The sequence below is a fragment of the Arvicanthis niloticus genome, chromosome 11 (genome assembly GCF_011762505.2).
Source record: "Arvicanthis niloticus isolate mArvNil1 chromosome 11, mArvNil1.pat.X, whole genome shotgun sequence".
NCBI classification, from domain to species: domain Eukaryota; kingdom Metazoa; phylum Chordata; class Mammalia; order Rodentia; family Muridae; genus Arvicanthis; species Arvicanthis niloticus.
The window spans coordinates 33,110,668-33,125,861 of record NC_047668.1 but is presented as its reverse complement, the minus strand read 5'-3'; the positions used below and the strand labels follow the sequence as shown (position 1 = coordinate 33,125,861).

The 15,194-nt window shown below is 47.4% G+C and overlaps 1 protein-coding gene across 16 annotated transcripts in view; it reads left to right on the top strand.

The window, feature by feature from the left end:
* The window catches only part of Atxn7l1 (ataxin 7 like 1), a 220,496-nt gene that overhangs the window by 175,559 nt on the left and 29,743 nt on the right, over positions 1–15,194 (top strand). For all 16 annotated transcript variants that reach the window (XR_013113186.1, XM_034514148.2, XM_076941999.1 and 13 more), the window contains 3 exons: positions 7,921–8,195; positions 10,901–10,983; positions 11,891–12,141. Coding sequence is in view for 15 of the 16 variants with exons in the window: in XM_034514148.2 (XP_034370039.1) it covers positions 7,921–8,195; positions 10,901–10,983; positions 11,891–12,141 (609 nt within the window). In the remaining variant the exon portion in view is untranslated. The remainder of the gene's footprint in view (positions 1–7,920; positions 8,196–10,900; positions 10,984–11,890; positions 12,142–15,194) is intronic.

The following is a 15,194-nucleotide window of genomic DNA, read 5'->3' as shown; positions in this document are numbered from 1 at the left end:
ATGATGTGAATCTGGATGGCCAGCCATCTGAATTGTGTGTCTGTGGTTCTTAGTTATGGGGCAATGCACAGAGCATTTGGTAGGATCTGGAGCTGTCCTTGAGACCTTGAATGGCCCCGAAGCCCATTGTACCCACAGCAGTTCCCAAGGGCAGCCTGTGCACCATCAGATGTCCTACTACACTCATCCAGCTTGCTGACTTTTCCACAGTCCTGGGGTACTCAGGCCCTCCAGGAATACTTAGCACTCCCTGGTCTCCTGGTGGTGCTGGGTATGCCTTTCTAAGCTCCACACCCTTGGAAGTCCAGAATAAGAGAAAACTATAGAGAACAGAGTCCCACCCCCCACCCCCCTCATCCCATTGAACAGCCTAGAGGTGCACAGATAGCCTCCTCCAGAAAACAAGGTCTCTTGGAACATCAGAGTCCCCACAGGAATTGTCTTATAAGAGCAGGCTAAGATTCCTGCTTACTCTGCTTCCAGAAAGCTCCATCCACATGTAAGCTGTAGTGACTCACCCAAGCTTGGCAGTGCCTAGGGATTAAGAAGAGGGATACAGAGCCGTGGACAGGGGATCCCTGAGTATAGAATGGCTTCTTCCCTTCTTCTGTTTTTCCTCCCCACTGTATTCCCAGGATTGGTCTTCTCTGGGTGAGTTTGGAAGCCACCTGCTCCCACCTGTCTGCTGCCCCCACACCCCTGCCCATCCCACCCCCTAAAGACAGAAGAGACAAAAGGTGTCTGATGGTGACTGCGGCATACACCACAGAAGGGCCCGTGAGAGAATGAATGGTGTCGATCTCCTTCTGTTTCACGTCAACCTCGGGGCTGTGCTTCACGCCCAAATAACCTCCGTGCCTAGTACCTCATTTAAGTGTTTCAAATGTCATGTCTTTCTCTGACAAGGAAACTGAGGCAGGCCTGTGGGGCTGAGATATGTTAGATCTGTCTCACCAAGGAAGGAGGGAAGAACTAAAACCTAGGCTTACTCACTAGCCAGACCCTAGTCTTGTTGCCCGTTCAGAAGGACTGAAGTCCATAGGAGCTTGCCGAGACCCTAAAGCCAGGAAGCTGCACACATTATCGTTATGCCCCAACCAGAAAGCGTCCAGCCGTAGGTTCAGGGGCAGGATACCTCCACAGTCAGTGAATTTTCCAGAACATTGATTGACAAGGCACAGACCCTCAGTTCAGCCCCACTTTTCTTCCCTAAATGTTTATGTTATTTGTTCCTGATCATTTTGTGTGTCTGGATGATTTTTCTGGTGTGTGTGTGCGCGAGTGTGCATGTACATGTGGAGGCCAAATGTCAGGTGTTATCAGGTGGCATCCACCTGGTTTTGTTTTGTCTTGGGACAAGGTGTCTTACTGGCCTGAGACTCACCGTGTAGGCTATGCTGGTTGGCTGGTGAGCCCCACAGAGCCTGTTCCCAGCTGTCCTGAAGTTGGATCACAGGCAGTACACTACACCCAACCTTTAATATGCATGGACATCAAACTTAGATCCACAGACTTACACAGCAAGTACTTTACCAACTTACCAACTGGGCTTTCTCCTCAGCCCCTGCTTCTGACCACTTTCTGTAATTCATCAGAGTTAGCTTATTCAAATTCCCGTGTTCGCCCACACACCTCTTAACTTGTCTCAGGGGGAAATCTCATATCATTCTTTATGAGTAATCACCTTTGCAATGGAGTTAAGAGGCTAAGCCTTGTAGCCCACGGTCCATTACTGGTGAAGATGTTGTACCCTTCTTGGCCAACAGTGGGCGTTTGGTGAGCTTTCCACATATCCTGCATCCTGCCAACCACTCTGCTGCCAGGGCCCACTTACCCACCCCCAGCAGCCCTGTGGTCTGACCACATTTCTCAGTTTCCTGAGGGTGTGTTGCGTGGGAGAGAGTCCAGACCATGCAGAGAGTGATGGTGCATGGTGTTGCCTTTTTCACCTCTCTGCCTTAAGATAGTAAGTAGATCTGTCCAGTAGATGTTCGTATTCACAGGCCCTGTGGTTAGAGGTCTTCCTTTTTGGTTTGCTAAAGGTATTTACAAGTTGGTTTCTTGAACATTTTCCCAGGTGCCTCAGAATGCAGGGTAAAGGGGGATTACCCATTCATCAGGGTGTGTCCGGTACCTACAATATCTGTCATAGCAGAACGGATTCTGTGGTTGTTCTTTATATCGATTCTTAGTGACCACCTGATTCTTAAACCTGCCAGGCTGTCCCTAGTATTTCTTCAACTTAAGGGATTCCAAACAGAAATGATTTTCTGGTAGCAGCCTTTCCCCAACCCCTCAGTGCGTCTCCAAGAGCCAAGTAGAATCCCTACTCTGGGAGTATGCTAAAAGAGCTAAATTCCTTTTTGTCGGGATGATTTAATGCCACTACCACTTGGAAGAAGGAGGCTAAGTGAGATGGCCTATCAGGGGGTCTGCTAATAAACCAGAGATTCTCCAAACTCTGCCAGGCCTCTCATACAGGCATGCGGATCTTTGTCAAACGAAGCAGTGGAAGAGATCAGACAGCCTCGAATTCACATCAGACACATAACCCACAGCACAAATACCATATGTCCTCACACTCCTGTCTGTCAAATCTGTCTTTACCCCACTTGTTAAGTGGAGAAAGGCTGGCAATAATTTTCGCAAACCTACAGACTTTCCGAACCCTTCTCTTCAGGCATATCTGTTGACTATAGAAGAGTAAGTCATGACCAGCATGAAAGCGTGGCCGGCAGGGGGCAGCTGGCCCTGCAGCCCGGTAGTGACTCTCACAATGACACCGTCATGATTCTCCACCTCTGCTCTTTTGCAGACATCACTGGGCAGGGAGGGGAATCTGCTTGATGCCAAGAGAACCATTTTTCTTAAAGCCAGAAGACCTGCCTTGGTCTAGAAAGATCAATTCAGACAGGCCAAGCACACAGGAAGAAGACATGGGGAACCAAAGCAGCACAAGAGAAACAGAAGGTAGACACTTCCCTGTGGTACCAGGGGTTGAGGGAGGGCCCATCTCCACACTGCAATGCCTTCCCAGGCCTGAGAGGAGGCACAAACATAGCAAGACGATAATGGCTCCCAACATCTTCGACACAGCCGGAAGGAGCTGCAGCCCTGGTCTCCCTGAAAGAGTTTGTGCCAAGCCCACAAAACAGCCATTTTGAAAGCAGCTGGGGCTTCACAGGGGCTCCTCTCTCCTTTTTAAACATAGCACCTCAAAAGGAGGATATTAGTGAGTTTATAAATGCAATGAAGGATGAGAACAGAGGAAGTATCCATCCCTCGAGATGGAAGGTGAAGGACTTTGGGAGGGCTTTTGGCTCCTTTCCCAGGCTTGTTTGTCTCCTACACACACACACAAACACACACACAGACACAAACACACACAAACACAGACACACATACACACACACAGACACAAACACACACAAACACAGACACACACACAAACACACACACACACAGACACACACAAACACACACAGACACACATACAAACACATACACACACACACACACAAACATACACACAGACACACATACAAGCACACAAACAACATAGACACACACACAAACACACACATAGACACATACACACAAATACACACACACAAACACACAGACACACACACACACATACGTTCCTTGCCAGTCTGTGTTCTGGCTTCTGCCACCTCACCAGCTCTTCCCAACTCTTCACCACACATAAGAGTTTCCCTTGCTGTGGTGGCTCGCAGAGATAATGGGAGTTGGCCACCCTGTGAAATCAGGGTAGGAATATCTTTGCAAGCAGAGGGGATAAAAAATTAGACCTGTATGTACTCCAGGGCTTACCACCACCTGAAGGAGCCACACTTTGTTGCTTGCCCGAGGCTGACGCATTACTACCTAGGAAGGTGATGGTCGGGAAGTGTGAGCACTGGGGAGGAGAGCAGCAGAAGGCAGTTCTGAGCTGGTGGCTTGCTGCGACAGCACACTCCTGCACCAGAGGCAGCACGTAAGGGTGGGAGGTGGAAGAGCTTTAAGCATTCGCTAAATCTCTCTCCTCTAAAGAAGATGGAGTGCTTGGGGTCAGTTGTCTGTCACTGTGTGGCACCATCTTGTGCTCATTTATGCCCTCTGTCCCCCACTTTAGGGTCTTGGGCCAGTAATAGCAGAGAAAGGAGTCTGGCTAGAATTTGTACTACGGTGAGTGTAGGGATGTCAGGCTTTTGAGCCACCCCACCCCCCACCCCCCAAGGGTATTTCTGATCCTTCTCACTATCCCACTGCCATAGACTTTGCCACACCTCCCCTTCTCAGGCTTGGCCCAAAGGCAGGTCACCTGAGAGAAGCCCACAGCTTTTACTGGAGAGAACAACAACCCAGGAAAAGTACCAGGGACAGCTCCCATGTGCAAAATAATTCTTTCCTCTAGCTAGTGAGTTCTCAGAATTCCTGTTGCAGAGATTTTATCCCCTTCGTTTTCTTCTGCTGGCATGGGGCCCTGCTCACCTGACAGCCAGGACATTTGCTCGGTGGCTAGCTCCTATGACTCGCGAGGCCTCTAGAATTCTCCATGGGGTTCTTTTGCCCAGCATTTCCCATTCTTCATGTTCCCTGTGGATTCCATCTCTAGATCCTGCCTGTGGGTATTGGCATCAGAGTCCAACTGAAGTTCTAGAAGCATCAATTGATACAGAAAATAATGGGCAGTAGAAGAAACACATTAGGGGATCAAATAAGAGACCAGGAAGTAGGCAGGCTGGGGTGCAGTTAGGAACTTAGGAAGTATACACCATGAGTTAGCTGCGTGCATGTGGCTGCCTCACAGAACACATTTAACAACAACCGTTGACTCCAGAGGAGACATGCAGAGTGCACTGTGAGCATGGGGGACACGGGCCAATCGCTCTGGATTATCCTATCCCAGACATCACTCTGCTGAAGTCAGGAACACTTCTAACAGAAACTGGAGGCCTTCTGTGTACTCTACCATGCTTCTGCAATAAGAATCAGATCTGCAACTTGAAAGTCCTCATTTCCTTCTGTGAAATAATATGGCATGTGTATATGTGTAATCTATCTCTCTATATATACACAATGTATATATAATATGTATGCATGTAATATATGTGCATATATAAGATATATGTATATATACACATATGCATATTCACGGGCTTATTGAAGTACAATTTAGCTTGCCTGAGTTTTGCAACTTGTAAAGTTGTTACTTGGTACTTTTCAAAAAGAATGGTAAAATGTATAAAATAAAAGTTACCATCTTAACTGTTTTTAATGTACAGTAGTGTTGAGTATAATCACACTGTTTTGCACCCAACGTATAGCATCTTTTCATCTTGCAAAACTGAGATTTCAGGCCTAGGTCGTGCCCCCTCCCCTCCCCCATGACCTCTCCCCTCCCCCACACTCACTGTTCTGCTTTCTGTCTATGTGACTATAGCTACTGTGGGTGCCTTGTGTAAGTGGGAACCTTTGCTTGTCCTTTTACAAGTGGTTTGTTTTACTCAGCATACTGTTCTCAAGGTCCAGCCATGTGTCAGAATTTCCTTCCTTCAGAAAGCTATAGATCATCCATCCATATGTTGTATTAATAGCCATTTCATTTGCTTCCACCTTCTGGCTGTCACAAATAATACTGCTATGAACAAGAGTGTACAGACCTCCTCAAGACCTCACTTCTAAACCAGGAGGCTTGTGAAAAACCTGTAATCCCAACCCTTGACAAGTGGAGGTAGGACGATTAGGAGTTCAAGGCCAGCTTTGGCTGCTTCGAAAGTTCAAGGCCAGCCTGGACTACTTGAGACAATTTCTCAAAGGGGAAAAAAGGTCCTGATTTCTGTAATCTATGCTTTTTTTTTAATTGAAGAAATAAGTCGTGAAGAATTATATTTCATAATTTTCCCATAGCGTTGCATTCTGCCATCATGGTATCTTTTTATATTCTCAGTATGTTTTCTGCTTCTATGACAAAATACCACAAACTGGGTGATTTTATAAAGAACAGAAAGAACATCACACAGTAAGAAGGCTCAGGGGTCCGATAACAAAGTGCTGTCGTCTGGTGAGGACCTTCTTCCTGAGGCGCAGTGTGGTGGCAGAGGGTATCAGCTGACGAGGACCAGGAAGATGGAGAGCACAGCTCTCTCTTTCTTTTACTACAAAGCTACCAGCCCCATTGTAGACACACAGACACACAGACACACACACACACACAGGGGACTTCATCTAATTCTGATTACTTTTCAAAGACACCGCCCCCCTCTAAACACTATCAGCAGATGCATCTGGAGATTTAAGTTTCTAAACAGATGTTGGGGGATGCATTCAAACCGTGGCAGACCTGAGTGCTGGTTTCACCACTGGGTGTCTATATGGTTTCTTGGCACACTCCCACCAGAGAGTTTCTAGGGCTGTTCTTCAGCAATGACCAAGTGAGCATTTCAAGAGTCACCACTGAACAGACAAGAACAACACTTTAGCCCCGTCTCTGTGACTCCAACATTCTGATCTCGGGTAGAATCGGCCAGAGCCCTTGCCACTATCCCCATTTCCCTTCACACCAACTTGAAATCCCAAGGCAACTTTCTGTAGGCCAAGAAAACACATGGCCCAAGCGGAAAGTCTAAAATGTTCAGCCCCAGTTGGTTCTACTGCTGTGCACCCACTGGCAAAGACCTATAACTAACGTCTGTGGCCCTGTTTCAAAATCAGAAGGGTGGCAGGGAATGACGAGTTGCTGGGATCATTTTGTGAACAACTTGATCAAAGAAATGATCTGTGAACATGCCTTAGAGAAGCGAGAGCCAGCCGTGTGGACAGATAGGATTCTTCCCTGCCAAAAAACAGCCTCTCTTTCATGCCCTACATTGTCTGCAGGCATGCGAGAGCCATATTCTCTATCATTTGGCATTCAAACAGCTAAGCCATCTCCACTCTCAGCTCAAAGATGATTGGGGAACCGAAGTGTTAGCAGCCTACCCTCCTGCCAGGAGAAAAGGGAACCTGGTTCAGAGACCAAAGCAAAACTTATTCATCTCATCTTTCAAGATGCCGAGACACATCATACCCCCACCCCCACCCCCAGACACAGGGTCCTCCCTGCATTAAAGAGCAGCAGAAATCAAATGCACATCCGTTACTGGGAACTAGCAGGGGAGTGGGGCGAAGGTGACAGATTCTGAAGAGTGAATGCACACCTTTGTGCTCTCGCCTTCTTAAAATTCATCCTCTCACCTGCCAGTCTGGAGAATTGCCTATTTACATAACTAGCTGCCTAAAATGGAATATTGGATAATGGTACATGGCGGCTCACTCAATTTGAGCCCATCCTTGGGATGCGAGCACGATCCAGAAGCCCTCCCACAGCATGGCGTGCCCCTCGCTGGACTGCAGCCATGCTCCGTGTGGTGTGAGCCTGTCAGTAGTACTCGGGAGCTAAGCAGATGTCAGGTCCGGATGGGGCTGGGGTGGGGAGTCTCTCACAAGCAGAAGAAAGGGGGGCGGGGGGGACCCGATTCCACAGTGGCAGGCTGTCTGCGGGGCACAGACAACCTGTCTTCCTGGGCTTCACAGTGGTGGCCTTGTTTTGCCCAAGGTGCTGCGTCAGAGAGAAACACATAGAGGGCCTGAGAGGGGGGCAGAATCAGAGGATCCATGGGGACAGCCGGCCTGGGAGGTAATCAGTCTGCTCTTATCCACCCCGGGCACCGTGCCAGCCTCTCACCCCCTGTTGGTCCTTTACACGGCACAGATCTCCCTCCCATCAAAAAAACGGGGAATCACGCTGCTCGCTTACAGGAGGAGCATAAATAAGTGATAAGGAAGTGTTGTGGTAACGATAAGCTGGTGTAGCTCCTCAGTGGACCGGATCTATCAAAGAAGGCAGCTGTGTATGTGTGTTCCTTTATTTTTCAGCGTTCCAGTTCCCGTAGTCAGTTTAGAGAAAATTCCTAACCTAGTGAAGGCAGATGGTGCCAATGTCAAAATGAACTCTACAACCACTACTGCAGCCACTTCCTCCTCCTCTGCCGTCTCCACCCCACCTTTAATTAAGCCCACCTTGATGTCCAAGTCAGTGCCACCTTCACCAGAGAAGATCTTAAATGGCAAGGGGATTCTGTCAGCCACCATAGACAAGAAGCACCCAAATGGCACCAAAAACAGCAACAAGCCTTACCGGAGACTTTCAGGTATGTGTCACTGTGGTTAGAGTCTGGCGCACGGTAAGACTAAAACTGAGTCCCAGCTGTGATCAGTGATGTGTTCGTAGAGCGAAACAGCTGTTTGGTTTAAACAGTGGTGCAAGCAGGACCAGCACCTGAAAGTACCAGGGAGATGGTGCTCTCATTCCCCCAATGCAGATAAGGTCCCCCAGCCAAGTTTTGAATTTGCCTGAAGCTATCCTAGATGTCCAAGAAACGGGGCTTTCTGTACCAACCAACAGTTATGGACTCCAAGGGTCGTATGGGCCTAGTGGCAATACTGACACAGCTGCTGGGAAGGAGGACTGTCCATGGGATAACTGATAGCTCATGGCATGCTGGGTAGAACAGCCCAATCAGCAACTGTGCTGCACGGGGAACTGTAACCTCTGCCCTTTGGCCTCCTGGCTTTCTGGGTTGATTCTTCAGTTTGTTGGCTTCTCCCTTACAGTCAAGCTGGAATTCCCATTGGGAGCTTACAGACCAGCATAGCACATGGGGTTACAGGGAGGTCTCTCTGGTCCCATCCCTGCTCAGTCCCCTGAACACACACATGGCCACTCAGAGGTGACAGTTGCTGTCTTAAAGGAGGATGTTTGCTTTGGGTCTGTTGTAGAACAAGATCTGGCTTGTTCTGCTTTCTCCAAATGACCAGAAGCTATGAGTTGCATAGCTCCTGCACACACCATGGGCTCTCTGTAATGGTAGCTAGGAAAAACAAAGTACAGAAAAAGCCATCCTTGAGAGAATTTATCTTCTGCATCAGGCATGGTTTTTAAGCACCCAAGGTGTGAGTAATTTTTATATTCTACTTCATATTTAATTGGATTTTCTGTCTTATATTTGTATTTTAAAATTATGTTTTAAAAGTACCTGGGCCCTACCCAAAAGCATTCAAATGAAACAACTGTGTACCTCTCTCCAAGTCCTGTTCATCCACAATAATGGTAAAGGGAGAATCTGGTGAGGCTTTAGTTTATGGACCAAGTCCGTCATTGCTAGCTGTCTTCCCAAATGGAGTGTTCATCCCAGTGGATTGGGGGGGTGGGGGGACTGCCTATGCAGTGTCCAGAAGCTATGGGTCTCTTATTGCTGCAATAATACTACCTTGGCTTCTTGCAGCCTGTATCCTTATCTGAAGTGGGGGTGGGGGGGCTTTGTGTTTTGTGGGTTATCTTGTCTCAATGAGTCCTTTGCTAGTTTCTACCTCTCCCACACATTCAACGGCCAACTCCCATCCCTAGTCAAAACCCCATCCAGTTCCATCTTGAGGTGTTGGTGTGTGTCTGGGCACAGACCTGACTCTGGTAGACCAAAGTGAAAGAGACCTCCACAGCAGGCATCCAGTCGCCTGGCATCCACTGCCTGCTGGACAGAGCTCTCTGCGGAGGAAGGAAGGGAGGCATTTTGATGGCCCTGGGCTGGGGGACAGTTTGTACACAGCTTCCCTTGCAGCCTGATCCCCCCCCCCCCAGTCTTGAAAATAGAACATTTATTTTTTATGCTTCAAGTTTACACCAGCAAATGCTGATAGTTTCTGGCCAAGGAACTCTCTCAGTTTGCTGCCATGAAGGCCCTTACAGACATCTCATATTTCTTGAGACCTGGCACCCTTCTCTAATCACCCCCTCTTCACCATTAAACGTTGCCACCCTTCGTACCCAAAGAGCTGTGGGATTCCTGCTCTACAGGACTCAGGTGTTTGCCGGTGCCTACCAGAGACAGCACAGACTTTCCGAAAGCCTCAGGGTCCTTGAAAGGTTGCCTCACACTCCCACATTTTGCAGGTGTGGTAAGCATTTTTAGTAATCCCCAAAGAGATGAAGAGGCAGGAGGCACCAGAAGAACAGTTAGCAGTCATGTCCATGGAAGCAACCAACACTCCAGGCAGTAAGAAGGACATGGGGAAAGCCCTTCCTTCCCCAGTCATCCTTCATCTCTTAGGCCAGCGTGTCCTGTCTTATCCTCCTGTGCAGCATTTAGACGGGGATACAGGCAAAGCGAGTGTAAGGTTAGCAGCCTGTGGTCCTTGTGCCTTTAAGTTCAGTCCCACAGAGGAGCATAGCCACACTTTCTCCTGCCCCTGCCTGCAGCACTGCCAATTCCAGTTCAGGGAAATGACCTATGAGGCTGCAATGGAAACCTTCACCAAGGGCCTTGTAAAGCATGGGAAAGGCCACCCTGACAAGTCAGTGAACACGTTCCCACTTAAATGGATAAACCAGGAAGGCAGAGGTGGGGCTGGGGACATGCATGGATTCTCCAGGCAGCCTTTGAAGGAAGGAAGCCAGCATCTTTAGGTCTCAGGTGATGCTCTCTGCTCTGCAGCCACTAGGTACAAAGCACCAGGGACTTGTAGGACTATTTTATGTAAAATAAAGCATTTGCAAACACCATGGTCTTAACCCTCTTGCCCCCTGCTCTCACCCTTTTCTCTATGCCGCCCTGTACTAGACTCAGAAAGTCTGGGTTCAGAGTGGAGCACCATTTTCCCAGAGTGGTTCTTGAAACATTTTAGCAGCTGGTTGGGAGAAGAAAAAAAGAAAAAGAAAAAAAATCGCCTGACAACGTCACACTTGTTGGTGCATATGTGCTTTTTAAAAAAAAAATATATATATATATATAGTCTTAATGCCAAATCCTATTTAGTCTCTTTTTTTTTTCTTACATTTTTTGTTTGTTTCTTAAACCAGAGAGAGAATTTGACCCAAATAAACACTGTGGAGTATTGGATCCCGAGACAAAGAAACCTTGCACAAGATCCCTCACCTGCAAGGTATTTCTCTTTCCATAAAAAAATACTTCCTGCTCTTGCTGGGGCCTTTGTCGAAATGTTTGCATGCCACTCTCTGCACACGGCAGGGTGTGGAACCTCAACACGACCTCCAGCTGTTCTTTGTAAGGGAAATGGCTTTCTTCTCTGTCCATGGTAGCATAGAGCTTGCCTCAATCTGGCTGGCTTTTTAAGGGGGAGAGAGGGAGAGAGAAAGAAAGAGAGAGAAGAGGAGGAAAAAAAAAAAAAAAAAAAAAAAAAAAAAACCACCCCAGGCTTCCCGTGTTACTTGGGAGGCCAGACAGTAAATTGTATTTATAGGCACTCACAGGCGGTTCTAAAGCCTGTTACGTTTTAATGTATGCAGGAACGGCGGCGGCGGCAGCGCCCAGAAAGGCAGCCCGGAGGGGAGGATGCGATACTGCGCTCTGATCTAGCCACTGGGGTGACCAGGGGACAGGCGGACCCCAGGCCTCCGATACTGGGTAGCCTCAAGCCCCAGGTTTACTCCTGTCCTTCTAGTGCCTCTTGGGATCCAGGCTATGTCCCTGTCTGCCTGGTAGCCCTGAATGCATGAGCCAACTGGAGCCTCCTACCCACACCTGGATTGACTTTAGCTTTCCCTCGCGGGTGACTTTCATCCGAGGCTGTCCTGGGTTCTGCGCAGAAGCTGTCTCATGCCATTTGTCTGGAGGAAGCCTTGGCTTCTTAACACCAGGAGTGTAGGGCATGGTTGCGTTCGAGCGGTCTCTGCCTCTTCCCAGCCTCAGAACGGGAGCTGTTGCCTTGAAGTTGACTTTTTCAAGCACCTTTAAATGCCTATGGTTGCAATTTCGGAAATGCAGGCCGTGGGGAAGCAGGTGTATGTGCTGATCAAAGAGGCTGTGCTTCTCATGTCTCTTCTCCTTAGACACACTCGCTGAGCCATCGGAGAGCAGTCCCAGGCCGGAAAAAGCAATTTGACCTCCTCCTGGCGGAGCACAAAGCCAAGTCGCGGGAGAAAGAAGTGAAAGAGCACCTTCTGACTTCCGCTAAGGAGATACTTCCGAACCCGCCTGGACCCGCGCCTGACGCTCTGCAAGGATCTTCCGGGAGCACGGTGGCAGAGCCGAAAGTAGCATCCCCACCAAAATCCAGGCCACTCAACTCTGTACTTCCCAGGTAAGTCGGCATGGGCGTCGGAGCAGCCCCAGCCTTCAGTCCGGGCCCTCTCTTCCTTGCCAGCTGTTTTGTGTGTGGCCTCCCGGTTCTTTGATGAGATCTTTTACTCCAACCTCCTAAGGCTCTGTGAAGTTTAAATCCGATCCTGCGCCTAAGGGGCTCAGCCTATGCCTGCCACTGCCACGGGGCACTCAACAGATCCTGCTGTAGTCGTCAGCTTTCTTAGCAGACCTTTTTATCAGACCGTGTGTTTTTACAGAGCCACAGTGAGCTGCAAATAAACGCTGGAAGATTGGCACTTCAACCACCAGGCAACTTCCAGGCTGCCTGGGTTTTTATGTTATTTGAAGACTCCTGGGGCAGAAAGGGGAAGCCTGGATAGACAAGTAGTTAGAATAACATATAAGCTCCCGGGGACCGCTTGCCCACTTGTCACTTTCTTACGACTTCTTCTCCACCACTTACCCATGGTCAGGATGAAGGGCACGCTGGTGCTCTTGGTTGTGAGCCACCTGTTTGGGGTTTTACTTGGTTGCACTGAATGGAAAGGAAAGAAAAGGCAGGAAACAGAATTACAATCCATTTGGATTTAAAAAAAAAAAAAACACTTTAAGATCTGTGAATGTTTGTTTTGATGGGCAGGAGACCTGTTTCCAGGTAACAGGAACTAAGTATACACCTTCAAAAGTGTTATGGAGGACTTGCTCCAGATGCAAGGTGCTGTCAGGCAAGGGCAGAGGAAAACATGCAACCAGACTCTGCTTTCCAAAAATCTAGAGTTCAGAAACAAGAGAAGACTCAAATGTCCATGCTTGGCATAAAAAGGAAATAATAATATTCAGCAAGAAGTATAAATAGTGGTGTTATCTGATTTTTTTTTTTTTTTTGTAATGCATGGATGTGCCCCAAAGGCTCATTGTTCAACCAGCAAACCGGCTTTGAGAGACCAGCCACAGAGAAGAGCAGGGAGTCGTTGGCTCTTAAAGCAAAGGTCTGTTTGGTAGCAGTTGCACATGATCCTCTACCTGTTGCAGTCTGAGGCAAAGTGGTCCCAGTCTCACAGCAGAGTCCAGCTGTACTTAGAGTCAAGTTCAGCCTCAGGCACTCAGGAGCAGAGAGCCTTACCTGTTGGTGTAAGCTTCTCAGTTAATAGCCACCATTGCACCTTTCCATCGCTGTAGACATGTGTGCAGTTGCAACCCCCTTCTTTGCGAGATCATTTATAATTCTCAATGTAATGCCAGGTATCGGCCAAAGGTGTTACCCTTCTTTTAGAGTCTAGGAGACAATTCCATTCCAAACTTCTGGACTTCAGCTGTATAAATAAGCAGTAGCTTCCCATTCTCCAAGACCCTTTTGTAGATGCTTGAAACCTCGGATGAAACCAACCCTTGCATATACTATGTTTTCTCCTATACACGTTTTCCTGTGATAAAATTTAATTTATGAAACAAAATAGAACAGTTGTAAAAATAGATTGTAACAAAATCATTGGCATCACTCTTCTTGCACTTGGGGGCCATGAGTAAATAAAACAAAGGTTATTAGATTTCACATACTGCTATACTGTTGCAGTCGGTCTGGAAGTGGCTGCTCATGGACTGATGGGGTCAACAAGTGGATACATTGACCACAATGATTCGGAACCTGGAGGGGACAGAGCAGGCAAGTCAGCATTTCATTGCACCACTCAGAACTTCAAATGTATGAGCTGCCTATGTATATAATTTTCCATTTGATACTCTTAGTCCTCACTTGACGGTGAGTGAGTGAAGAGCATGGGTAAGAGCAGACTGTGTAGACTGACTTTCAAGTCCCTTTGCAGCTACTGAACATTTGTTTTTCATGACAACTCATCCTTCCACAGTACCTGATACTGACAGGCTGACCTCTACCTGAAGCCATATGTACCCAGGGCCGATATCCCCTAGACCACAGTGGACTCTTGAACAATTCCCCAAGCACGATGAGTTTGATAGCTCTCTTTTTGTTGGGGGAGACAAGGGGAGGTCTCATGAAACCCAGACTGGCTTCAACATCTCTACAGAGACAAGGCTGAGCTTTAAACTCCTCATTTTAGCTCCACCTTCTGAGTGCTGGTTCCTCGAGTGTCTCATGAAATCCAACTTAGATGACTCTTTCATGAAATATTTCTCCCAAGTTTTAGCTGACAGGGCCCTTCTTTATCAGGGGTGTCAGGAGTTAACAGAGAAGTAGGGGGAATAGCTGCCCAAACCAGAACAGGCAGGGAAGCCTTAAGGGTCTTCTCAGGTTTATTCTGTGTGCTGTGGTTTTTTAGGAGAATGTCCACTTATAGAAAACACCAGGTGTTTATGTTCTCTTTGGAAAGCAGGAGCCCTGAATAAGCTTCATTTTGAAATGAATGTCTTTACAAAGAAAAGAGACAAAGCATTTCAACATTAGTAAGGGGAAGGACTGGACTCTTCCAAAGTGAATGAATAGGAACGACATCCTCAGGTTAGTGAAATACTGTGCAGTCAGGTTGAAAAGGCATGGTCAAACTTTAACATCAAAATCACACAAAACTTTCAAGAACATGTACTTACTCCTATTAATGATATACGTAATAGATACTCCTTCCATCAGTACTAACAACTAACATGAAAACTAACATCACACATAAATGGTATTTTTATAACCCTTTCCAATTATAAATTTTCTTTATAGAGAACAGTAAGATATATTATTCATCTTTTATTCATCTTTTCAGTGACCTTAAGTCCAATCCATTCTCGTCAAGGATTGCTAACAAAGAAACTTGGGTCTAGAGTTTGAAAGTCCTAACTCAAGTTGGGCTTGGTGGCATACACCTGTCCTCTCAATAATTGGGATATCAAGAGTCTAACACCAGCCTGGGCTACACCGTGAGTTACACCTTAAATTAGATAACAAGAGATATAACAGGATTCGAAGCAGAACCCTCACCTCCATGCTTTCTAACTAAATAAGCCTATCCATGGCTCTGATTCCCTCCAGACTCACATTGTCCAGCCATTTAGTGATGGGACCAGAGAGATTGCTTAGTGACTTAG